Genomic DNA, 27836 nt, shown 5'->3' on the forward strand with positions numbered 1-27836 from the left:
ATCCTATTATATTTTTTACATCAAATTTAAACCATTCATTTTATATTTTTGTCAATTATATTGTAATATATACAATATTTAGTAATAAGTTATTTTATGTATTTTTTGAATTCGATGATTCATCATGATTTAATTTTTTTTATCAACATATAATATAACTTGTGTTGAAGAATTATATTACCAATCAAATGTACTAATTTTTTTTTAACATTATGTAGTAAGTAAATTTTTTAATCACTCAACAATATATATTTTCTATTTAGTTATTTATGCATATGTTATTACCAAAAAAATATTTATGGAATTTTCACTTTTTGAATATCATTTGACTTATATAAGATCATAAGGACAAAAATGTAAATTACTAATAAAATCACTCCCTTTCCCTTATGAATCAAACATATTTTGAATTAAAATCTCTCTCTTCCCCTCCCTTCTTTTGAACCAAACATATATATAATTTTAAAAAATCTCTCACCTCCCCACCCCTCCTTTCTCCTTTCCTTTATTTAAAACTCCCCCCTCATTTGTACCAAACAGACTCTTAGGAGTATATTTTTAGGGTTTGAAGATTCTAGAAGTAAATTCGAGTAAATATTTCGCATAGAGTTCAGTTCGTGAACTCCATACAAGTCAAAGATCCAGAAATAAAAAATTTATTTTTTATCGTTTAGTTTGAATATTGTGATTGTACAAACTCTTGTAATTTTCTCACAAATATAATTGGATGACTAACAATTTTCAATGGGCAGCCATTGGAGAATGGATTAGGAACAAAGCAAGAACGAACGTGATAAACCATTATAAATCATGGTGTACTCTCTTCTCTCTCTCTCTCTCTCTCTCTCTCTCTCTCTCTCTCTCTCTCTCTCTCTCTCTCTCTCTATCTATCTATCTATCTATCTATCTATCTATCTATCTATCTATCTATCTATCTATCTATCTATCTATCTAACTCCTTTTTAATTTACATAGAACATTACCTGATAGGCTTAAGAGACTTTTTTATTGCCTGAGGCCGAGCCTTTTTAACTAAACAAACCTATAAAAAGCTCAGGCCTTTTCTATTTAAAAAAATTATGGCCTGTGTAGGCTAGATCGTATGCCTCTGTTGGTCAGTCTGGCCTATTCCCGCCCATACATGTAACTGAATGTGTGTTGTTGATTTGTGTATAAATTATATCCTTGCATTCTTTACACTATTAATATATTTAAGCGTATTCTCACTCCTTTCTTGTTTGTTTTTTGTGGCCTTATGCAATGTTGAACAATTACTCAGGAGAAGTAAGTACTGAAGTGAGTTGGAAGATGACTTTGAAGTTCTTTTTATTTATTTATTTATTTATTTATAGGTTTTCTCTATTAGATGAATTTTTCTGTTATTTGTAACATCGAGGAACGAGACATTTAACTATTTTGAGTTGATGTTGAATTTTGTTAATTTAAGAATTTTAATTAAAGAGATATTGAAAATGTATGTTATTTATTTGAGTTCCGATACAAGTTTTGAAATTATTCAGAAAGTGTGCATGTGTGTTTGACTAGCATCCTAAAATAATGATTTTATTCTTTTAAATTAAGAGTCGGGGTTTTAGGGAGTTACACCCCGCTCCTGGAGCCGCAGTTGTGAACCACCATCGACGCTGTGGGTGGAAAAACGGACCGACCACCCCGCCTTAAGCCCGTCAAAAAGAGAGCGGGGAGGACAGGTCCGCCAAGTGGAAATGAGAATAAAAATCTATCCCACCCCGACAAGGTGGCAGATTAGCGGACAACTTTTTACCTTTCAATTAGATTTTTCACTTATTTTTTAGAATAATTTTTTATAAAGGATTTTTTAACCAAATTTTACTTTAAAAACTATTGCATATATTCACAAATAAATGTATATAATAAAACCATAAAAAATTGGAATGACTAGAATTAACTAAAAAATGGCGGGTTTAAGGCAGGACAGTTTGAACGAATAGGCGGAGCGGACTTTGGCGGGTGGCGGGTTTTTGCGGGGCAAGCTTCGGTAGGTGGCGGGTTTTTATGGGACAAGCTTCGGTAGGCGGCAAGGCTAAAATTCCAACCCAATACTTCATTTTTTGGCGGGTGCGCGCCGGCCCTCCGGGCCACGACCCATTTTGCCACCCCTAGCCGATGCAGCCCCCTTACTTGATTTTTCTGGTTTTTCTATTTATCTTATTTTTGACTTTTTGACCTTTTCATTATTTTTGCGCTATTGAACAGATCTATAACTCAGTGACAAACAGCCATAACAAACATGGTACAATTATTTTAATTTTATACTTTTGTCTTATGGCACCACCACTGTTCATCAATCAACACCAAGGCATCAACAAGGCAAACCTGTTTAGGAATTATACAATTTTATATGGTCTCGCCTTATGGTGCGCGCAACTATCGATACTCAAACAACTTTGTCTTATCAAAGACATCAATTCATAAACACACCAATATACTTGGTCAATGATAAACCAAAACTCAACAATAACAATAACATATCACATCATACTAAAAAAGAAAAATATTATCATTGATCGCCTCAAAGGTTTTGCCTAAACCTTTTTGGTCACAAACATCAAACACAAGTAAAGGAAGGAAGAAGGCAGGAGGGTAAGAACCCCTCATTATCCCTCTATTTAGTCACTGATACATAAATCATTCCCCCTTACCTCGAATTTGTAGATCAACAAAAGTTTTAGATTTTTCCTCACTCTCTAAGGTTTCTCGTATGTCTGCCTCTTTTTCCAAGTTTTACACGTATGGTACAAAACTATACCTCACTCTCTATATTTATTTACCCTAACATATCCTAATTTCTTTCCACCCCTCAATTCTCTTACACCCCTTACTTCCCAATTTTAATAAAAATTTTATTTTTCTCCCAACTATAAAATATCTCTAATTTTCTATTATTTTATTATTTAAATAATTCAATTAAAATTAATAATAATTCTAATTATATCTTTACCCCCTCCTCAAATAATTAAATCAATCCATCTAAATTATACTTTACTAATAACCCATAATTTTTCACTTGTACATTAATTTTAATATCATAAAACTCTAGTAAAAAAATTTTAAATTAATTAATTAAACTAAAATACTCAAAACTCCATTAAAAATAAAATATTAAAATTGGAGTGTTACAAAAACAATCTAACCGTTGAAAACTCCTAATATAATATCTCATCCACTATTATCCTAAGTTCTTAATCTATCAATTTAAGATATCTTTTTATTGGATCAAAATTTGTGACTTTAGCGAGATCTTGATGTTTATCTCAAATTGCTAAATCTATTTTTTACCATCCTATTTATTATTGATGATTTTTTAGTGGACAATATCGTAAAACTATTTTTACACTTTCTATGTTCATTAAACTCCTAATATTAAAGAGAATGTTAAAGTAAAATCTATAGTTGTCATTCTAAGTGTATATTTGGTTGCTCTCGTGTAAAATTGATTATGTTTTTCAGAATTGATTCTATTTAAAATCAACTATCTACCCAATACTATTATGTTGCCCAATCTTACTAATATACCCTTTCTTCAAATATTTTTTACACTAACAAAAGGCTATCTAAGTAATTAACAAAATAAATATTGCTCAATGCCATTTGTGTGCTTCTCATTGGTCACTTCTAAAAAGTTTTGTACTTCCATTTCACTTTTGAGCAAATTTCGTTTCCCTCCAATTGATATATACCCACTCCTCTGCAAAACAGAGCTTCACCATTCAAAATTCAAAATTCAAATAGTTTCCCTCCTCTCTCACTCTTCAATCATTTTCTCTCTCCATCTTCCATAAGCTCTTCTTTTTCATTCCCATCTTCCGTAAGCTACTCCTCTCTCTTATCCTTCACCCAAATCACCATTTAAAGAATTAAAACCATTGGAACCTTCACACTCTCTCTTTGTTTCTCTGCTACTTCACTCTAGAAAACTTCAAATCTTATCTCATCAAACCTCATTTTTTGCCAAGGTTCTTTCTTTTCTCCATTCATTTCCTCTGCAACTCAAGAACATCTATATGTGTATTTGCCTATTCATTGTTCTTTCATTCTTCTCTTCTTCTAACATTCTTTCTTCTTATCACCATTCTTACTTCTGCATTCATTTTCATCATCTAAATTTATCTTTATTTATTGTGTTTCATTGGTTATCTTATCATCCATATGTGTTAGTAGGGCTGGAAAAGAGTCGAGTTGAGTCGAACTCGCCTCAGCTCAGTTCAACTCGTTAAGAATTGGCCGAGTTCGAGTTCGAGCTCGAGTTCATGACGAACTTTTTTTTCAGCTCAAACTCGACTCGCTAAGAATTGGCCGAGTTTGAGTTCGAGTTCGAGTTTATCTCGAACTTTTTTTTTAGGTCAAACTCGACTTGTTAGAAGTTCACGAAAATCTCGATTCAACTTGTTAGGTTCAACTCGCTTATTTCACGAACTTAAAAGTAATTTTTTAAAGTATATATATATATATATATATATATATGACATTTTAAATTAATATTTTTTTAATTAAAAAATATAGAAATAAAATAAAAGTTATAAGATTAGAATTTATACGATGTTAATTTTATTTGTAGAAATATTTTGCTCACTAGAGAATATAAATTATCAATTAAAACTGTTAGATTAAGATAAAATATGAGACTAAGATTTAAAGAAAATATACAATCGAGTTGACTCATGAACCTAACGAGTCGAACCATGTATAGTTCAAGTTCAGCTCATTTAGTTAACGAACTTAGTTTTTAGCTCATACTCAGCTCATTTGGTTCATGAACCTAGTTCAACGATTTAATTTTCGAATCGAGTTTCAAACTATTTTCGAGTTAGTTTGGTTCATTGCCAGTCCTATGTGTTAGTTTAGGATAAACAAAGAGTATAAAAAATAGGTTTTTATTTTCATAGGAGCAATATTTTTTATGACACTTCGTTGCTCCTTTATGTCTATGTTGATTTGATATTTTCAGTGACCTCCATTTTATGTTCATTGTTTCATATTTTTCAGACCGGGTATTTGAAAGAAAACTGAAAAAGCATGGGGGAGAACTCATAATCCATGTTTAAATTGTAGGTACTAATTTGTTTCTATTAAACCAAAAAAGCAAGGATGAACTAAAGAGCATATCATATCCGTGTTTCTAAAGAGTGGGTACTAATTTTTTTTCATTGATGAAATATTTTTTAAATACTACTTAGCATTGGTTTCTATGTTCTGCTCTTTGCATTTGTTTTTAAGTTACATGCATAAATTGGAAATCTTGTCCTACAAAACTCCATAAACTCCAAAACATGGAAAATATTTGGCAAAGGAGTTTTAGTCCTAAGTAGTTTTTATAACACCATAATGAAAACATGATAGAAAATATGCATATATAAAAGTAGCATGGAAGATATGGCAAGGAGTTATAGTCCTAGGAGGCACATTTGTTCTAAGGTTGCTAGCTTTTTGTGTGTGTGTGTATATATATATTCTTTTTATCTTCTTCACATCTACTATAAAGCTGATATTGTTTGGCTTAAACGCATCATATTGTAACAATTTGCTGCCAACAGTGTTTGTAACTAACACTCTAAACTCTAACTAGAATAGTTTAACTCTGTTATATGTTTGTCAAGCAAAAGCATAGCTTAATTCTACTATATGTTTGGCTGCACTGTACAATATATATATATATATATATATATATATATATATATATATATATATATATATATCACTACAAAAAAAACTCAAATTTGCCAGGTGGAAAGCACCCCGCAAATGTAAATATCACCCCGCAACACAATAGTTGCAAGGTGACCTACCCACCCTGCAAAAACGATAGTCGCAACTTTTTGCCAGGTGATTTGCACCCCACAACTTTGCCAGGTGCTTTTCACCCGGCAACGTTGCCAAGTGTAAAGCACCCCGCAAACACGCTTTCCAAGAGTTGCAAACAACTTCGTTTCTTGTGACAGCTTTGTTCAGAGTAGGTGCACAGTTGAGCCAGAGCAGGGGTAACAGTGACTTGCGGGGTGAAATTCACCTAACAATATTTGAATATTCAGAAACTTGTAGGATGCATTTCACCTGGCAAATTATAACGTAGATAATAAAAAAAATCTATATTATTTTAAATATTAAAATTAATATTTAGAATAATATAAATATAATAAATAATTTAAAATATAATAATTAAAATTGTAAGTACCCATTACAGTATCAACACACTTTCTATACTCACAATTTTTTTTCTTTTTTTTTTATAGATTTGTTTATACTGAATCAATGTGTTTGAAGTGAATCAAACTGGTTACAACAATTGCACGATAGACAGTGCCGTTGGAAATTGATCTAGTGGAAAAGATTTCATTTTACTGAATAAAACTATCAGATATTATTTCATTTGTGGTAATGGCCAATGCTTGAATGGAATGAAGGCCATTCACAAATCAGAATCATATAAATTTCATATTCTAACCAAAATTGAGAAATTCATTTAACTAAATGAAACTGCTAAATAGAGGTAGATTCACATTTATATACATACAATGAAATTAGGATTATAAATGAATGTTTGAAATGAAGACTATGAATAAATGCCATTGCAAATTATAATAGCAGACTAGTAGTGTTTACCTATAAACCAAGTCGTCAACAACAACAACCAAAGTGTTGAACAAACAAAATATCATACAAAATTTAACATATAATAGCTAAACGAACTAGTTCTAACCAAAATCAATTAATATTCTAACACTTTAACATATTTATAAACAGAATCATATAAATTTCACCAACAAATTTCTAAAATATCATACTCAAATCATTTCATTCATATAATCAATTACAAAGAAATTAACTCATATGTGTACCTTAATAATGGATTGAAGGTAGAAAATGCAAAGAAATTTGAATGTAGCAACTGAAAGTGTGTTGATTTGTAGAAAAAAAAAAGAGGGTTTTAGGGTTTATGTGTGTGGAATATGTTGGTGTGTTGGTACAAAAGAAAAGAAAGAGAGAAGGTAAATATGTTTCTGAAATTTTACGTTCCAGATCTATATTTCCCCAATTCTATTAGAAAACTTGCGAGGTGCAAATCACCTCGCAATAAAAAGAGACATTGCACCTTGCGACGTGCATTCCACCCCGCAATTAATTTGTCTGACAAACTTACCTGGTACTCTGTGCTATCATTAATTGCCAGATTTACTTTTTTTCAAAATTTTCAAAAAAACTTTGCGGAGTGGCTTTCACCTGGCAACGTACAAAGACGTTGCAACTTGCGGGGTGTTTTTTACTCCGCAACATTTGTGTCAGTAAAAGCATCATATGGTCACCTACCACCCTGACGTTTCAGTAAAAGCAATTTTTTATTTTCCAACAACTTTTTTAAAACAATGTTGCGGGGTGTTTAACACCCTGCAACTTTTTTTCCAAATTTTCAAACTTTCTTCCCTCCTTTGCGAGGTGGAAAAACATTAATATTTAATTTTCCAAAAAAACTGAGTTGCGAGGTGTTATGCATCCCGCAAGTGCAATAATTTGCAAGGTGTTTTTCACCTGGCAAATTCACCCAGCTAATCAGCAATTTTCTTGTAGTGTATATATATATATATATATATATATATATATATATATATATATGAAAATTTCGTGAACTGCGTCATATTGAACATAGAGCCTAATTGTCTCAATTACTAGCCGGTAAAGTGTAGCCTAACTTTTTTTGTAGTTCAGTCTAGCTGTTGTTGTACAAGAAAACCAAACTTTTGTTGTAATTTTTTAATATTATAATGCCTAGCTGGTGTAGTTGTTTCTTGCTAAGAAAAAAATCATCATGCTTTTGTTCCCTGCTGTGAAAAGTAATTCTTATCCCTGATGTTGACATTGATTCATACCCATGCTGCTTACATTATTTCTTATTAAAAGAACAAATTCTTTGGATATTAACTTAATTTCTTTATTTGTCAACAACAAAAACTACAAATAAGATGTGTGAATCACTCAATCTTTCGCAGAGAAACGGGTCAGGAAGATCTCTGACATTTCCTTGCTACAAGTCTTTTAGGCCCTCATCTTGTGTTGCAACGCATGATGGATAAGATATTGAGCTCCAATTTTGATGGTCTGCAATTTTAAATAGAGAAAATGATGTAGGATCAATTTATCATCCACTGCTATATTGCTTATGCAATTCCGTTATTTCAATTCTTTTAGTTCTATTTTTTGTCGATATGTTTTCATATGCATATATGAATTTAGCATTAAAGAAACTGGTTTTAGTTAGATGGCAATTAATCCATGAACAATCACTATGAGAACAACATTAGATGGAAACGCTTTTGTTGGAATGAGAAAATTTGTTTGAATTTTAATTTAAGAAATTCAAGAAAACAACCTTAAAAGATTTAATGGTTGTAGTTACTAGATCAGCTATCAGTTTTCTTAAATCCAAAATACACTATTAAAAACTATAATATGTTTTTCATCTTCAATATTTTTCAATATTAAATTAATACAAATAACCTATTAAATTTTACTATACAAAAATAAATGTCATCTTTAATTAGGCAAAAATAATGGTGCATGAAAAAAATTCAAATTTGAAATTATAGTGTATAACACAAAATAATATAAAATTTATTTTAGTTTGTCAAATATATTAAAAATATAATAATTGACAAGTAGTTTAATTTAAAAAGATGTGCATTAAAAATATTAAAAGTTATCACTAACACAACTAACTTTTTATCTTACGGGTCACTATCAAATTATTACCTTTTATTTGAAGACAAAATTCTTATTTCCAAATATTAGTTTTTTTATTCTTTTCCAAGTGACAATTTTTTTTAATTATTTAATACAATTGAGTTTATATATTAATTTTTTATCTTACATTTATATAATTTAATTTAAATTCACATATGTATTTAAATACATCATTTGTCAAGTTTATCATTATATTTTGTATAATTATATTATTTGTTGTAATATTTTATTTTTATAATTTTTTATAATACTTTTTCAATAAAAATAAATTTTTCATATATATATATATATATATATATATATATATATATATATATATATATATATATATATAAAATTATTTAGTCAACATTTAAATAAATTCACCCGTGCTCCCGCACGGGTATCTTACTAGTTAATATTTATAACTTTTGAATCTAAACATGATTTTTACATTGAAATAATTTATCAAAACATAAATTAATTTGTCTTCAACTCAATTTTAGTTAGAATCAATTTTAAATAGTGAATTAACTCAAATTCATTTTTTTTTTTCATTGCAAAATTGAACACGCGTTAAAACCAGTTAAAAAATAAATTTGAGTCTAAAAATAATTGTTACAAACAAACTACAAAATTTTCTTTATTTCAAAATGAAATTTTAATCCATAACCATCCAAGTTGTCAAAATCAATTGTAATGTTTTCGGTGTACCATATATTGGTTTCTTGGGCATGATCATTATTCTTAACTTGTTATGTATCTGTCTCTATGTCTGTCCCTAACTTGGCTTGGCATTTTCCATTTAATGGACGTGGTTCTGATACAAATCTACAATAAACAATAGTAGTAGGGCATCATTTTTGTATAAATGCTACCATAGTGGGAGTCCTGAAAAAGTGTCAGTATATGTATTTTAAAGAGCTGTGTGATTGTGATATGTCAGGCACAATCTCCCGTTAATGCCCAACAACACATGTAGTATGTACCATTGGTAACCTTATATTGCTTTGGACACTTTTTCCTATTTCTAGTGCTGCCACTTTCCATAGACTTAATTGGAAGCATCCTAGCAATAAATTAAATTCTACCTCCATTATGGAGGAAAGGTATCATCATGGGGTCCCCTTACAAATTGTTGAATATGTCCTCATCTTTTATATTGGTTGTTCTTTAAGAAATGTTTATATTTTAATGTTTCAAGTATTTTGAATTGGGATGAAGTAAGTAAATGTAATTGAGTGTTGAGATAATGTTCATAGAGGATTGAAAAGCACTTGAAAAGATGTGGGATGTGTGATGAAACATAGAACAATTGATTTCTTTATTGTGGCAGAATCGTGCATGTTGGATCACCTTGAGTCTTCTTAATCGTAGAGTGATGGACTGTGTGGCAGCCTAGGATAAGGCCATGGTGTAGGCAAGGACAAACACACGTCTAGATGTATGGGGACACGTGCCTCACTATGTTTCAAACTAAATTCGACTGGTTGTATTATCCCGGCACTATGTTTCAAACTAAATTCGACTGGTTGTATTATCCCGGCACTATGTTTCAAACTAAATTCGACTGGTTGTATTATCCCTACGCCGTCTATAATATTACTCCCGAGCAATTCTTGCATGGACACGAACCTAAATTCATATATTTAGGAACAACCAATAAGAAGAGAGAATTTAAATTTATTTAAAATTTAATTTCGTTTTTAATTACCAATATGGAGGGTGGTTTTGATAATGGAGGAAAGAGATAATTTTGGTTTTATTATTTAATTAATAAAAAAATGTGATTGATTGTGTGTAAATGCAGGTGTTATAGCTGTGTCCATCTAAGTATTTTCCATTACTCCCATCCTATTTATAATTTTTTTTTGAATAATATAGTATATATATTTTAAGTCTTTAGATATATTAATTATTCAGAAAAATTATAAAATAAATTCTTGTTTATAAATAGAATCAAAGAAGGTATTATCTTAAAATAATAATTGTTATTAATATTCATGAAAACAGAGAATGCATTATGTGTATCATACAAAATTAGGAAGATATTTTTTAAATTACTTGCATAACAGATAAATAATAATAGAACTCTCGGCATTAATATAAAAAAAAATCTTAAGTCTTGATCATTATATAAGTAAAAATTATTATTACATTTGTCCATAAATATAAGATTCTATAGAATAAATTGCGAGAATTAAAAAACAATTGTAAGAGTAATAAATTTATTGATTATTCAATATAATTTTATAAATTTATCTTTAGGAGAAAGAAATAGTTAATGTGTATGTAAATATATTTATTATATATTAATATAATTAAAGATATGTTTAAAAAAAATTAATTAATTCACTTTAAAAGTTGAAGATTGTATCATAAAAAAAGGGCACACGAATTTTTTTTAGATGATCTTATAATTAATGACAGGGTAAATTCTTAGACTAATTAATTCTTGTATTACTATTCTATTCTTAATTTAATTCAAAAGTATTTAAAATTGTTAGTGATTCATCAAAAATAATTATGTTAGTTTATAATTGTGATCGAAGGGAAGAGAATCATTTATTATTTCCTATTTATTAATTGTATACAAATATTTAATACAAATTGTAAAAAATATACAAATTTACAAAGATATATGGCTACAAAAATTATTAATATAATTTGAAATTTAAAAAGAATCTCTTGTAACCAAAAAAATAAAGAAATTTAAAAAGAATCTTATTAAAAGCGACAGAGAAATATTCAAAGTGTTATATTTAAGAACAGAGTATATGGTAAGTGTTAACCTATTTAAATTTTCAATTAATTAACTTTAGGATTAAAATCAATAAACTGTTACAGTACTATTTTTTCAAAAGTATTGCGCACTGATAATAAAACCGTGTGGAATATGAAAAATTATCAAACCGTGTGGAATATAAAAAAAATCCAAAAACGACAGAGACTAGTACTAGCAAAAAGAAAGACGCAAGGGGAGAAAGCATCCCTTTAATGGGCGCAGCGGCACAAGAAACAAAACGGTGCGATAGCTTACTAGTATGGGCATTAAAAACTTTTTATCCATCGAAGCCCGTGTTATGATGTTTACACATCTCACCAATCTGCAACAATCAACACAGACTTATGTTGAGTTTTCTTTTTCCTATGTTTGCTTTCACTTTACGAGGATTTTAGGTCTGTCCCAACTCAACTTTAAACACTTTTCATTATGAAAACAAACAAAAGGAAAACCACTCATCACTATCACACCCGTTTCCTCAATGGATGCCTCTTCATAGCCATTTCTTTTCCTATCACCTCTTCTGCTCTGTTGTTCCCTTTTCATTCATATCCTCCACCCTTTATTCCATTGGACAATAAGGATTCTCTCTTCTTTCTCTTCCTAAAGTGGGAGACACGTCTCTCTTGCTTCCTGCTTTGTTTTTGTTTCCCATTCTATCTAACTTTTTTACTGCATCACTATTATTCTCCTACATTTTTTCTATAAAAATATCACTCTTCTCCTTTACTATAATGCTTAAATTTTTATTCTAAATGAGCTAACACACCAATAATATGATGAGACAATAGATAGTTATGCAGAGACATCAAACTGTTTAATAGATGATTGTACATAGACGTCATACTAGTACCACTTAATTGATAATTATATAGAAATATTAAACGGTAAATATAAGTTCAAATTTTCCGTATCCATTTTTGAATGGTAATAAAATAAAATTCCAAATTCAACTTTTTCCGAGCATTATGCTTCAATGTAAGCCTATCAATTTTGAATAGGACAAAATCTAAGTAAATCAACAACAAATAATAACAAATACCGTATCAAATATTTCGGTGGAGTTATAAATAAATCATCAATAAATAACAATAACCGTTTTTTTTAAAAACAACTCACCACAACCGTTTTTACCAAATCCAATTTCAACAATTTTATGCTAATCCATTTTTAACCATTATTTATGCTAATATTTGCTGGCACTTTTCAAGTCGGTCGTTCCATCGGTTATTAAGTAATTAAATTGCATCAATGAATCAAAATAAAAGACTACAAAATCAAAATCATGAATTCAAAATTCAAAGTTTCCCTAACAAAAAAAATTGATACTAAAGTATATTGAATAAAGTCATTAACAGAAATTAACCTGAACACTAGCATTAACAGCAGAAGCACAAAGAGGGCAATTGAGAATCCCGGACCCACAAACTGTACACAGACACAAATGCCTACAAGGAAGTAAAAGCAATTCTGACCTATTTACCCCACATTGCTTGCACATCCATTTTCCCGCCACTTTTTTCTCAACCTCCACGTGGCAGTTACTCCTGCAACTAGATTCCGCTTCTTCCGCATCATCGCAACCGTTACGCTGCTGGTGGCTCTCGCTATCTTGCATCACTTTTTCCAATTCGATACGTAACGAATTTACAGTAGTTTCGTTCGTCATCGCCATCTCCCTCCAAATCTGATTCTCCGATATTAACGTTTTCACTCTTTCTTGAAGCATTAACTGCACGTTTGCAAGGTCCTCGATCGCTTCGTCTTTCTGCTTCAGTTTCTTCACCATTGAATCGTGGATCACGCACTGTAGCATTCTTGCTTGCTTCATTGTTAGCTTGTGTATTTCCGTTCGCAAATTCTCCGTCTGTTATTCAAAAATTTTGTGTCAGTTGTTGTAACTTCCTGTGAACAGTTACTACAAAAAAAAATTAAAATTAAAAAAAAAAAAAAAAAAAAGAAAAAGAAAGAAGGATTACATGTTGTGCGATTAAAGAGTTGATTTCGGATTGCTGTGAATTGCGAAGATGGAGAATGGATTGGTCAAGAAAATTTGATTGATTTGGGAGTTGAAATTTCTGTTGTGGTTGAGGTTGAGGTTGAGGTTGAAGAGTGTTTGATTCGGTTGTGGAGTTTCTGAGTCGTTTCCTAGAATCATGAATATGGAAGGTAAGAGTAGAATCAGGTTTATAGGTTGAGATTTGTTGATAGAAAGGAAATTGATGAAAAGGTGAGAAAGATTCATACATTGTTGAAGGCTGCATAGGCATGGCCATATCGTAGAACGGTTGATTGGATCTCATGGTAGGTAACTTGTTATCTCTCTGAAGAAAAAAAGATGAAAAGTTTAAACCATGTAACAGAAACTTGAAGAAGAAGAAGAAGAAGAAGAAGAAGAAGAAGGTAAAGAATGCGTTGTAGAATGATAACTAACCGTTGGCTGGTAACTGTGGAGGAAGAGATTCTGAATGAAAGGGGTTTGTTGCGTTGTATTTAAGAGTTTGTTGGAGGAGTTTTTGGTGTGATATTTTCGGTGACTATAGAGACAATTTTGCAGGAAAAGAAGAGAATTAGAATATGAAAGGGTGAGTATACTCGTGAACCACGGAATGAATGAGTCTAGTTTATTTAAGGCTTTGGCTCTTGTTAGAGATGGACAGAAAAGGTCAAAACTTGTGAAAATTTCTTTTTTCCTTGATTTGTGAGAAACCTAATCTATATTTACTCTTTTATTTTATGCTATCATAATGTACTTTTATTTCATATCATTATAGGCTTGTTGTTTTTTGTTTTTATGGAGTAATTATGAATCAATTTATACAATTTTTTTAAACATAATCAAGGGCATTGATTTCAGATAACATAAAATAACGTATTTTTTTAAAAGATATTTTTCAAAAATAGTTTTTATAGAAAGTTATTTAAAATAGATATAAATTTCAGTGATTTTTTTTTAAATAATATAAAAAACTATAACAAAAGGATATAAATATAATATCCAAAATAATATTTTATATAGTATTATTTAAACTAAATTTGTATTTATTATTTTATTAATTTTTAGTTTTTTTACTAAAAATATAAAATACTATAAAAATTAGTTTTAAAAAACAAATGTGGAACAAACTGACGTATATTTTAACAATAAATTAGTGTAAATGTTAAGGGATTTAGAGCTTTAAATAAGTAGTTACCTATTAGGGATTTTACATTTTAAAAATAACGGATTTCAAACATGTGGACATGTGGGGTCCACGTTATTTTTTTATAAATTCTTAATCGTTACTCTTTCCAAATATTATTATAATAAAAACTTAATATTTTTATTTATTGAATAAAAAATCTATATACAAATTAGATATATTAATTATTATAAGATTTTAATATATATTGTTTACTTATAATATATTTTTATAGATATTTTTTTGTAGTTTTGAAATTTTGAAATTAACAAAATTTGTTTGCTCATTTAATTTTACAAAATTATTTCATTTACAAAATTTGTTTGATTAATGGTGTATATTTTATTTAATGACATATTTGTAACGTTGTGCAACTTTATAAATATATATATATGAGACGACTCAAGTGAAAACTTGGTTAAGAAATGAGAACAATTAATCTTAACCAATCAATTTCGATTCATTGAAATTGATGGATAAGATTGATTTTTCTTTCCATAGTCCTCTTTACTAGTAATATATATAATCTTCAAAGAAATTAATTCACATTTATATTTTAAGAAACAAAATATTTAATTTATTGTTTTTTGGAAATAATGAAAATTGATAGAAAATAATTCTAAAGATGATATATTTTATTTGATAATTAATCTTTGAATAAATATTATCATACTATCACAAATTTAATAATATATTCATCCAACAAATTATTTACGGCTAATATAGTTATAAATATATAATTTATTTATATTTTAAAAATAAAAATTAATATAATTATGAATCAATAAAAATAAAAATATTATCATATATTAATTTGTATATTAATAATATTGTTATATATATTATAATCCTTAGTATATTTATATGAATTGTTTCTTTATAGAAGAGTGAAGTCCTATTTTAGTCCCTTACAAAAATTGTAGAGGTCAGATTAGTCCCTGAGAAAAAAAAAAGTTTCTGTTAAATCCTTTACAAAATTTAACCAAGCCATATTAGTCTCTCAACTAACATTTTTTTAAAATTGGTTTTTTTGTTACCTTTGAACCGTTACTGGACTGCTAATAAAGACTCATTTTAGTCCTTCACAAAAAAAGGAAGAGTCCAAATTAGTGCCTAAGAAAAAAATGTCTATATTTAATCCCTTACAAAACTTAATCAAGCCATGTTAGTCCCTCTTTTAGTATTTTTTTCAAATCATTTTTTTTAAATTGTGACTGGACTCCTATTTTACAACTGTTGAATTGAAATTATTTATGAAGGGATTGTGGATAAATCATCGCAATACCACTACGTTCTTTTCTTTGTTTGGTTTATTATCAGTCTTATGGGTGGGTGACTATGGTTTTTGATGTTATGTATTCTTGTGTATTAGGTGTCGTTAATGTTTTAGTTGTTAATGATCTTTTAGGAAGGTTTAGTTTTGTTACTAAGGTGATTTAGGATAATTCCTTGCTTTTCTAAATAATACTTGTGGCGAAAATAATACACATGGTATGTTGGAAGAAAATTGGTTTATACCATATCACTTAGGTTTTGATGATAACAAAATATTTAATGAAGGTACTAACATATGTTTAAGTGTGCAAGATCATTAAGTCAAAGAATTTATGGGACTCTAACTCTGATAGGAACATATGAAGAGAAGCTTGAGACTCAGATTATGAAATATCAGAATATGATGACTCAAATTTTGAATGATAAGATTTTAATGTCTCACATCTAGGGAACCCAGCTTCTGGTGGAAACTTAGACTCTGAAGACCATGTGCAAAGGAACTCAACCTCTGACCTGTACTCAATTGAAAGCAAGTCTATTTTGTCAAGTCCAATCATAGTTTAAAAATACGAAAAAAATCGTTTGAAAAAAATATTAAAAGAGGGACTTACATGGCTCAGTTAAATTTTGTAAGGGATTAAATAGAGATTTTTTTCTCAGGGACTAATTTGGACTCTCCCTTTTTTGTGAGGGATAAAATGGGTCTTCACTGGTGGTACAGTCACGGTTCAAAAGTAAAAAAAAAATCGATTTGAAAAAAATATTAGTAGAGAGACTAACATGGCTCGGTTAAATTTTGTAAGGGATTTAATATGGACTTTTTTTTTCTCAGGGACTAATCTGACGTCTAAAGTTTTTGTGAGGGACTAAAAGGGGACTTTACGCTTTATAGAAATACTAAATATTTTCAATCGTATATCATTATTTTAAAAATACAACAATTCAAATATTTTCAGGACCGGTCCCGACTTTTTAGAGGTCCAGGACAAATAAATAGATGGACCCCTAACCAAAAAAAATTAATGTTTTACTCTCCTCTAAAATAAAGAAGAATCTCGGAGACAAGATCAAAAATACGAAGTCTTGGTTGTTTCTAACCATAAAAGGAATTTCAATGCAAATAAGTAGTCATATGCAAATCATTAAAGAATTTAAAATCGAAATATGATTAACTGAATTAAGAATGAGAATTTTTTAAGTGTCTTAATTGCTCTAATTTCTAAGCAACATCCACCTCTCAAAGAAATAAAAGTGGCGTTTTTTCTTGCTTTAATTGTAGAAAATCAAATGCTAGAAAATATAGGAATAAACTTAAATCATATTGTGGTCCTAATATGCAAGTTTACCTAATTGATAAAAAGATTATTTCTATGATAAAAAAATAATAAATCAAAGCATAAGTGATAATAAATTTGATTTCATCATAAAAATTTGATAACAAATGAGTTAATTGTTGATAAATTTTATATATTTAATTATAAATATAAATAGTTTCTGAATTTTACACTATAGTAAATTAAAATAAAATTATAAGAGTTACAATAAATAACTATGAAAAATAAAATTTGATTATAAATTTAATTGATTATATATATAAAAAATTTAATTAAAATTTAAGAAATGTTTATTGTCACAAAAATTATATCTTTTTAAAAGGATGACTTTACCTCTCTATTATTTCTAAATGATCCGTAATCAAATATTAATTAAAATTATATTTTTTTAAAGGATGACTTTACCTCTCTATTGAAATGAGAATTTGCATTCTCTTATCTAATTTGTGAAAAGAGAGTATTTATGTAAAAAATTAACGTTTTTAAAATATGAAAGTTATCCAAGTTATGAAAGAGGGTATTCTAAGTGAAAATTTCTTTATACATTTCCCTATCTTTTTGGTCACCTCTGGCGAAAAACCCAAAATACCCCTAACTTCGGAAATGCATTTCCGAAGTCACTTATTTTATGAGAAAAAAGGTGGTTTCGGAAATGTACTTCCGAAAATATGTTTTTTTATGAAAAAAACTGATTTCGGAAATGTACATCCGAAATAATGTTTTTTTCCAGAAAATAGGTGAATTCGGAAGTGCATATCCGAATTTACCCCCTTGGAAGAATTCGGAAATGTACTTCCGAAATAAGGTCTGATACAGAAGAAAAATAACAAACAACAACGATTCGATTTATTTAAAGGATTAAGATTACAAAGATCACATTACATAAAATTAAAATTACATAAAATTAAAATTACTTATTGTTAAACACGGGTAGGTGAGGATGAGTCAAAATTTTGATAACGTCGGCCCCCGATCTTTGAAGTTTCGCATCCGACTCGATCGAACCCTTCGAAGAAAATCGGTCGAAAGTTGACCACAAAACCTCCAGATCCTCGTCGTTCTTGACTTCAAATGGGGTGAACTCAACGTCTCCCTCGTCGTTAAGCAAAGGCGAGCGGTAATCAAGCTTGACAACCTTCCGATTTTCCGGATATTGCAATAGCGTGTTGAGCGACGTTATCAGTTTCGCAAACGGCGTGTCACGCGATAAATCCGAAATAACATTCTTCTCTTCGCGGGAAAACCGACACGCCATTGGATGCCCATGTAGCTTGGCATCCAAGGCATGATTATGAATTCCACAAATGACGCTTAAACGCCACAAATCATCAACCCTCCGAGTCACGCGCAACTTAAACGGACACCCACACTTTCTCGATCCCGTGTCTTTGTGTTTTAGCAACCGGTTTGTTGGTACATACCTCCCACCCCTCTCACAATTCAAAACGACAAAAGCTTTCCGTCTACTATTTCCATTGTCGGACCTTAAAATAACAATGCCAAATTCAAGTTTACTAGCTTCGCTACGAACCCAATCAAGCAATTGTTCACGACAAGCGAAGCTCCGATCATTTGTAAATTGTTGTCGTACATCTACCGCATCGATCATGGATTTAACATCGTTAACCAGATCGTTATTAACGTTGACATATTCTGGGACTACTACGTCATCGTCGACAATGTTGTCCGGATGCACCATACCTAGCATATGCAAAAATTAGCGAAATTGGTCAAAACTATTTTTTTACTGCCAGACATAATTTCGGAAGTACATTTCCGAAATTTGTTAGGTAAGTTATTTCGAAAATGAACTTCCGAACCATCGCAGTTTTCTTCACAGAATGCACAATCAATGTAGTGAAATAGGGGATGAAATGAGAGATGTTTACCTCAAATTGTAGCTTTCTATGCTCCCTTTAACGTGATCAACGGTTTGAAACTTGATTTTGAGACGAAAAATGGATTGATATTGATGGAAGTTTTGGAGAGGGTTTGGGTTTGTTTTGGAGAAAAATGATGAAATAGTGAATGAAGGAAAATGGTATATGAACACTTTATTTCGGAAGTGCACTTCCGAAATAATACCCGACTGTTAAAACCAACGTATTTTTGAATTTTCATGCATTTCAAAAATGCATCTCCGAAAACACCAATTTTTTGTGTTTTCGGAGATGCATTTCCGAAGTCTGAAAAAATCTATAAAAAAAATTACTTCAGAGATACATCTCCGAAGCAGGGGCAAATTGGGGTTTTCGCTGGGGGTCAGCCCCATAGGGAGGTGGATAAAGAAATTTCCTTCTAAGTTTTGAACCGATACCACTAGGATTCTAAGAAAAGTGTTAGCCGCTAGGCTACAAGCCACGAGATGTTAGATATTTACGCTAGCCATTATATATTTTATTATTTCAGTGTTATATTTTTTTAACTACACCTCTTAAATTTGAGGCCCCTATTTTTTGAGGTCCTAGACTGTAGGCCTGCTTGCTCGGGCCCAGGGTCAGCCCTGGATATTTCATTTCTTAAAATATAACATATCTTAAATTATAGAAAAGTTATATAAATTACAAATATAAAAGACATTAGAAAGAGAAATCAACAATTACGTTTTTAATTTCTTAAAAAAATTGTGATTTTTATCTAAAAATTACTAATATAATTATATTATAATTAAAATATTATATATTTAGTTCTATATAAAAAACAATTAATATAATTATATATTAATCATTGGTTCGATAACAACAGTTTCATCGATGCCAGTGCAAGGGGCTATACTTTCACCATAACATGGGGTTCACCTTTCAACTCTTCTAGGTCACTTTTTAAATTAGGTTCGATGCCACCTCCATGGTATTATCAATATGGCATGCCACAGTCAATGATGGTTAGCCTTCAGTCAAACTTGTCAACATATGTTGATAATACAATGGTTAGGGTGTAACACCCGTATATTTTTAATTTTAATTTAATTTGGAAATTTAATTAAAAATTAGAAGTATTATGAGTTTTATGAAAATAATTGGAGAAAGATGATTTATGGCATTTGGGCCATGCGAGAGGTTAGCAAGGGAGGGGGTGTTGTGTAGTAAAGCCCGTTAATAAATTAAAATATTACTTTTCATAAAATAATAAGGAATTGGGAACGAAAGAGCAGAACGTGAAAAAGAAGAAGTTGAAGGGAAGAGCTGAAGAACGTAAAGAGGAACGGAAGAGGAAGAGACCAAAATCAAGTATTTTGCTAAGGTAAGGGGGGACTCTCCGGTTAACATTTTTTTATCGTGTTTGGATAGTAACATGGATTAGGGATATTGTCTAGGTTAATTGGATTATATGTTAGGTTTAGGGAGGTTATAATTGATGAATTACATAGATTATTGGTTAATAATGTGTTGTTTTGATGTGTGATGATGAATAATGACGCAATTGATGATTAGCTGTCTGTAAATGATGTTTAGAATCGATTTTGGACCTAGTAGGTGTGAGATCGCAGGGTCTGTCGCAGACCTGAGAATTGGTAAAATCGCAAGTCCGCTAAGCGGAGGGGGTCCGCTAAGCGGAGGACATGGCCTAGCTAGTTTCTGTTCAGGGTCGCTAGTGGTCCGCTGAGCGGAGGTCTGAAGGAAGTTCGCTTCTGTCTAACGTAGCTAGTGGTCCGCTGAGCGGACCTTGCTGTGTAGAAAATTGTCCAAACTAGAAAATGACGTATCTTTTGAACCGTTGGTCTATTTTTAGTGTCGTTTTGAATACGGTGAACCTCATGAGATGACCTATGTGTATAAATGATGAAATGAGGTGTAACTCGAATTATTTTGAAACATGATTTATTTCTTGACGAATGATGTATTATACATATATGTGATGAGATATGTTTATTACATGCTATGTTTGAAGTAATATTCGTGTGATGACTTATGAATTGTATGATGATGATAATTGGATGATATTTGAATGATGCTAATATATATTTAAACATACTTGATGATGATGATGATGGTGATGGTGATGGTATAAGTATGTTATATATGTTGCATTCATTCATAGTCATTGTTGAGGGCTGAATCCTGATGATGAGAGGATTCAGTGAAGGGCATAATTCCCATTGTGTGGAATTTGTGCTGGCAGGGCCGTATCTTGAAGATGTTAGATCGGTCGGTGGGTTATTCCCATTGATGATGTTTGGTACCACATGCATAGTGTTAGTTCATTCATATGCATGATTTTCTTAACATGATTGAATGCGTTTCAGTGTTATGAAGTGATGATGTGTTGGTTGTGTATTTGTGGAGTTGTCTGAACTATAATGCAATTGGGTGATTAATATAACTATGATGTGTTATTATTTAAGATGCAATATTATCTGTTAATTGTGATGAGACTCACCCTTACACACTATTTTTCAGATTAAGGATAACGGCTTCGACTTGGTGAGGATAAGCTCATGAGTCTTTGTTTAGTTAGCGTCAGGTGTCATGCTCTGATAGATGTAACACTGGGGAACATTATATTTTTGAAATTGATTTAATTACATTGTTTGTAATATTTTGGCTCATATCTCCCAAATGAAGCATTTTTGGCCTTGGCTTTAGAAAGACAAAGTTGTAGAGAATTCAATTTCCTTCAAAACAGGCTTTGGTCGGGAAATTTATGATGTTCCATGTGAAAATTATGGTTGGTCAAAGTTCAGTTGACTTTTAGGTCAAAAACCCTAATTTAGAAACTTTGGGTTTTGTTGATTTCTGAACTTTCCTTGATGAATCATGATCAATCCTTGATCAAATGATGAATGAAACTTCAAAATGTCGATGTTGACCAAAAATCAGGAATTTTGGCTGTGGTTTGACCATAGTTGGCTTTTAGGTCAAATAGATCGACTGTTGACCATCTGAGCAGTTGACTGAGCAATCTTATGAATTAGAGCTTGAAACTTGGCACGAGGATCCTTTGAAGCATATGAGAGGTCATGGGATCCATTTGAGGTCTTAGAACTTGATTTGATCTTGAGAGAAGCAAAATCCTAGTTGGAGGCTTGTTGCTTAGGAGAGAGATAGTCAGACTTATTTCTTAATGATTGAGCCAAAATATTTTAAAATATGATGGGAAAATTTTGGGGTATGACACCAGGACCAATGTAAAAAGTACTTTGTGCACTAGTGAGTCTAAATATAACTCCTTTTTTAGTAGAGGATATTACACCTTCTTAGAGTAGGCAACCCTAGTTAAACCTGTAATTTCATATAGAAAAGAAAGGTATTAGTAATTGAATTGTCACATTCATGGAATCAAACAATGAATTCAAGGACCACCATAAATCCTTCAACCCTAGTGGAACCTACATTATCATATTCTTCACACATAAAAATCGATATCCTTTGTATGATATCACAAAAAATATTAAAAATGTCAATACTAAGATAAGGAAAGGCAGGTTGAATAAAATGGAACAATTGATTGCCCCATCTTGTCCCAAGTCATCCATCATACATGCACTATATCCGTTTTAAATTCCCTCACAAACACGCACAAACATATGAAAAGGTATGTATAGGAAAAGCAAAAAGTAACGTGTGGTGTGGCATATAGTAAAGAAAATGTTAATGCAAAAAAGTAAAGTGGCATATAATATAGTAAAGAAAATATTAATGTGACATATAGATTCTTATTTTATTCACCTCTCATTTCCACTGCTGCGACTTTGTTATTATCGATTGTTTCCATTCTCAACATGTCACATATTCCTTTAAGTCATTCTTATCGATTGTTTCCAACCTTTTAAGAATATGAAATTTGGTTTTCCAACCTTGATCATATCGACAACTCCATAACCTTACCATATAAACAAAATGTGGTTGCTTATTTTCTTTTGCATGTGGGTTTGAAATTCGTATGGAATCAAACAAAATTCCAAGTGTCCTAATCCAATAAGTATAAGTACTTTTACTACTTTGAATTGGATGTCAAGAATCCTTAACGTGGAAAGATCGCATACATCTTTTCAATTGGCATAAAATAGAGATTTTCCTTATAGCTTCCAAACAACATTTTAACTTCTACTTCTAGAATTATAATATAGTTTTTCTCTCTCAAGAAACATCAACTGCCACTAATCAATTGTTTGCTTTTATGTGAATGCGTGTGTGAAAGATAAAGTTGGATTTTTTTATGCCAACCAAATTGGAAAATTTATGTGGTGGTGATTCACAAAGTCCTTCAAGAATCCGTGTGTTGTACAGTGTGTATTAATTTGATGTTGAAATAAAGAAAGAGAAAGAGAATGGAATTTTCATTAATATAATTAGACAAAAAGGATGACTATGGCTCTTGCCAAAGATAACCATGCATGGTGTTTCATGTGAAAATAATTTTTAAAATATATATATTTAATTTTTTGTTTAAATATATATAAAAATAAATAAATAATATTTTATTAATAAAGTGGTAACTAAATATAGAAAGAAGTATTTGGTTACAATTTTTATGACAAAAATATTTTAAATATTTAAAAATCGTCACCAAGTATAGAAATTTATAAATAATATATAGATTTATAGTCACCAAATACTTCTTTTTTGTCATTATTAATATTATAAATAAAAAAAGTGTTTAAAATTTTGGTGACTATTATAAATAAAAATTACTATTTTTATAATTTTATTCAAAAATATTTAATACTCATAATTAATTGATTTTTTTTAAATATAATTTTTTTTGTAAATCGACATAAAATTGATAAAATTGATTTAATAAATTAATTGTAGTTAACAATAGTTCTTAGGCTCTGTTTGGTAAAATTAGCGGTTGGGTGATAAGGTAGTTTATGACTGATAGTTTATAGCTGATGGCGGATGACTGAGGATTGATAAACTAATTAAAGTGTTTGGTAAAATTAACGATTTAAGTAACTGATAAATATAAAATGACATAAAAATATATTTTTTAATTAATAATTAAATATATATTTAAAATAATTAAAATTTATAAGAGTAATAATGGAAAAAAAAAATGATAAGCTAAAGCTAAAATGCTATTTAAAATAGAATTTAGAAAATAAACTATAAGTTAGAAAAATAAGCTATAAACTTGTGATGAAAATATCGTTATCAAACAGGTTTTTTATTATCATACGAACTTCAAATCTATAAACTATAAGCTATAAGCTCAAAATAGGACTTGCCAAATAGAGCCTTAATCATTACAAGAAATAACTAATTTTATTTATAATTATTTTTACTTATAAATAATAATAGTTTTGAATTGTAGTTAACAATAGTTCTTAATCATCACAAGAAATTAGTAATTATTTGTAGTTAACGATAGTTCTTTGAGTTTTTTTTCTAAAAACTAAATGTTTTTTTTTATGATAAAATATGTTTTTTTTAATATTTTATATTAATGAAAAAACAATTATATTCTCAAAAATAAAAAATGTATTTAATAATATTTTTATAAAAATATTTTATTTTGAAAACATGAAAAATACAAAAGATACTCAATTGCAATTTTCGTAAATATCATTTTAAAGCAAAAATTATTAAAAAAAAGAGAGTATACATCCTTAGCCGTTTCCATCAAGAAAAGATGAAATTCAAATAAAACCGCAATTAATTAAGCTGGCCTAGAAAATGGACCAAAAGAGAACAATAAAAGAGAACCAAACTGATGGCAATTGCTTTGTGTCACTTTGCTACAATTTTTCTTTTGTAGACAAGCCAGATGAGCACAATAGCTAAGAATTTGTGCATATTATACAGATAAGGTTAAGAAAAATAATACAAATTCCTAGTGTTGTCAAAAGGTGGACCAATCTTAACATCTATCTCTTATTGTGTGATGTAGATGGATGATTGCTAATTTTCTGTCTTTTTTCTGAGTTTGAATCTGCTTCTCAATTTATGATAGCGTATTTGATTGGCTTTAATGATGAAATTAATAAATTTAAATACATTTTGTTAGCTTAATACGTCCTGGTTTATGACACAGTTTGAATACTATATTATTGGATTCTTTCATAGACTAATCACATGGTTTAAGATAAATTATAAAACTCGGAAAATTGTTTTGTTAGAGTTTCAGTTTGTATTGTTAGCGTGGGGATGGAAACAATATGACATATTTGCATGCAAGTGTCATAAGCTTAATAAACATTAATAAGTTATATAAAATAATGAAAGTAGGAGGGGCTTAAATCATCATGCATGTTCAAGACATTTTTATATTTATTTTACATGTGGTAAAGTACAGTGCAACATGCATGTAGAAATTTTCAATTGTTAAAATTGCTATAATATTGTTAAAAAATTTCAATAGTATTTAAGGAGGCATTTCGCGATTGTTGGCAATGTTAAATTATAGAAACACATTCAAAAAGTATTTTAAGAAATATTTATAAGTTTTTTTTGGTTTAAGCAAGATATATGGATAGGAGTACAAAGGATAATCAATCTTATTACAAAAAATTTAGAGATATCTTAAGAACGAAGAAATTATCAATCAATAAATTTAAGATAAATAAAACAAAGAATTTTTTGTTAAACTCGTATAACTTGCAATTGAGGTAAGTAATATTTTCTATAAAAGACCATCTTGTGTGTGAATTGTCTTGACAACAGATAACAATAAATTATTTTGTCTTGTTTTTTTTAGACAACAATATTTATATATTATATAAAAAAGTATTTTCAAAAGCAGTATTTTTAGTGAGGATGCAACTATTTAAAATTATAGTTGACCACAATTCGTCTGATGATGGGGAAGAGGAAGAAATCAATAGTGCAGATGATACGAATACTGATGTTGAAGTTGAAGTTGAAGTTGACACTGATACTGAAGCTAGTGATGACACTGCTCCTTAAGATCTTTTCTCGTTAAATGCCCTTGATATGTTTAATATTCTAACTATATGCTACTATTGGTGGGGCTGTTTTTTTGTGTGTGGTTACTTACACACCCTGATTTGTCCTATTATGGCTAAAAGGGGGAGTAATAGGTGTGTGTGATTTTACACTAACCACTGACTGAGGGAGAAAGAAATAGGTTCTTTTTGATGTGTTGCTGATTAATTGTTGTTGTTGTTGAGGGGAGTGTTTTATTTGTCTTTAGCAGGTGTGAAGAGTTGGATTGGCATGTATGCAGTGATGTCGTATACCAACATGTCTTGATATCATACTGGTTGGTTGGGAAATTACATCTCTCAACTTCTGAGTAGATTCCACTAGACAACTAACATGTGGTTGCATGTTTGTTTCTGTTGCATCTTTGATTGTAGAACTGCTGGTGTGTATTCTCTACAGGCCTGAGAATTGTTTGGGTGTTTGATTTATTTTCATACACTAGTTTGATAAGTTGTTTTAGCCAAAATAGGCCAAAGGAGGAGATTGTTAATTTTCTGATTTTTTGTTGGCATTATGTTTGGTAAAACTAACTTATTTGAAGATGTTGAAAAAGATGCCCTATCTTCAACTAAGAAGACATGTCGAACAAAGATGTCCTATTCTGGATCATTCGACATTGCGTCCAAGACAGTTGGGCTGGGCTTTTTGGATATGTTCGTTACAGTTGCATAAGATTCAAGGAATATTATGCAATCATATGTGGCTCTTAATTTGAGGATAAAAGATTTTATCTGTTTTTAACATATTTGATTGGTTTCTAAATTTTGAGAAGATCTAGGAAACTAATATTTGAATCCCTATCTTGATGGAGAAGATTGTAGAAGATTTTATGGAGGGCCCTGCAGCTATTTGAAGCTCAAATCCAGACCAGAAGATTATTATATATAGCAAGCATCAAAACTATTACTTTGTGGAAACTTACATTGTAGTTTGTGTTAGGGTTTGTGCAGTCTTGTCTATTGTGAACCACTCCTATATCACATTGATAGAAGAGTTTGGTGTTTTCATCGAGTTGTAAGTTATGTGTTTATTCATAAGCTTTTAAGCATTGAATGACTGTGTTTTAAAAGTGAGTCTTCTAATATTTGTAATTGTATTGAGGGGGATTTGAGGTGGGCCTCATACCTAGGTGAGTCTTAGGTAGAAGTTAGCATGGGTAGTGATTAAGTGAAAAGTCAGTAAACCAGAGGTTTTTTACGTGTAAACTGGAGGTTGTTTGCATAGTACTTTGAATTGACATTATTATAATGGACTTATCCCTAGCTTAGTAGCCCCCATAGTAGATATTGTTGATACCGAACTGGGTGAACAATTACTTGGGTTCTTTAAAGTTTCTACACTTTTATACCTTGTCATTGTGTGTGTTTGGAAAACGATGTCTCGACATCTTTTAGGATATCTTTAATCAGAACGCCAAATGTTTAAAAGTGTCTACAACATTCCGAATCATTTGATCAACCATGGACTTTTGAAGATCAAAATCATGAATATGAGATTATTGAAGTCATTTGATCAAGAAAAATCAAGAAAGCCGATCAAGGAATCAAAAGTCAAAGATTAAGGTTTTTACTTTTTTTCATAAAGAAATCACATGTTTGTTTGCTTAACTTTGAAAGTTCAT

At 30.1% G+C, this 27836-nt stretch overlaps 1 protein-coding gene across 1 annotated transcript; it reads right to left on the bottom strand.

Moving 5' to 3' along the window:
* Positions 1–12822: 12822 nt before the first annotated feature.
* On the bottom strand, positions 12823–14229 carry LOC131602515 (E3 ubiquitin-protein ligase BOI-like). The gene is made up of 4 exons (XM_058874650.1): positions 13971–14229; positions 13784–13860; positions 13516–13684; positions 12823–13403 (listed from the first exon to the last, which is right to left on the bottom strand). Exons 2-4 carry the CDS (start codon positions 13837–13839, stop codon positions 12888–12890), a joined length of 741 nt encoding a protein of 246 aa, XP_058730633.1. The 5' UTR covers positions 13840–13860; positions 13971–14229; the 3' UTR covers positions 12823–12887.
* Positions 14230–27836: the final 13607 nt, after the last annotated feature.

This window comes from Vicia villosa, linkage group LG5 (genome assembly GCF_029867415.1).
Source record: "Vicia villosa cultivar HV-30 ecotype Madison, WI linkage group LG5, Vvil1.0, whole genome shotgun sequence".
NCBI lineage: Eukaryota > Viridiplantae > Streptophyta > Magnoliopsida > Fabales > Fabaceae > Vicia > Vicia villosa.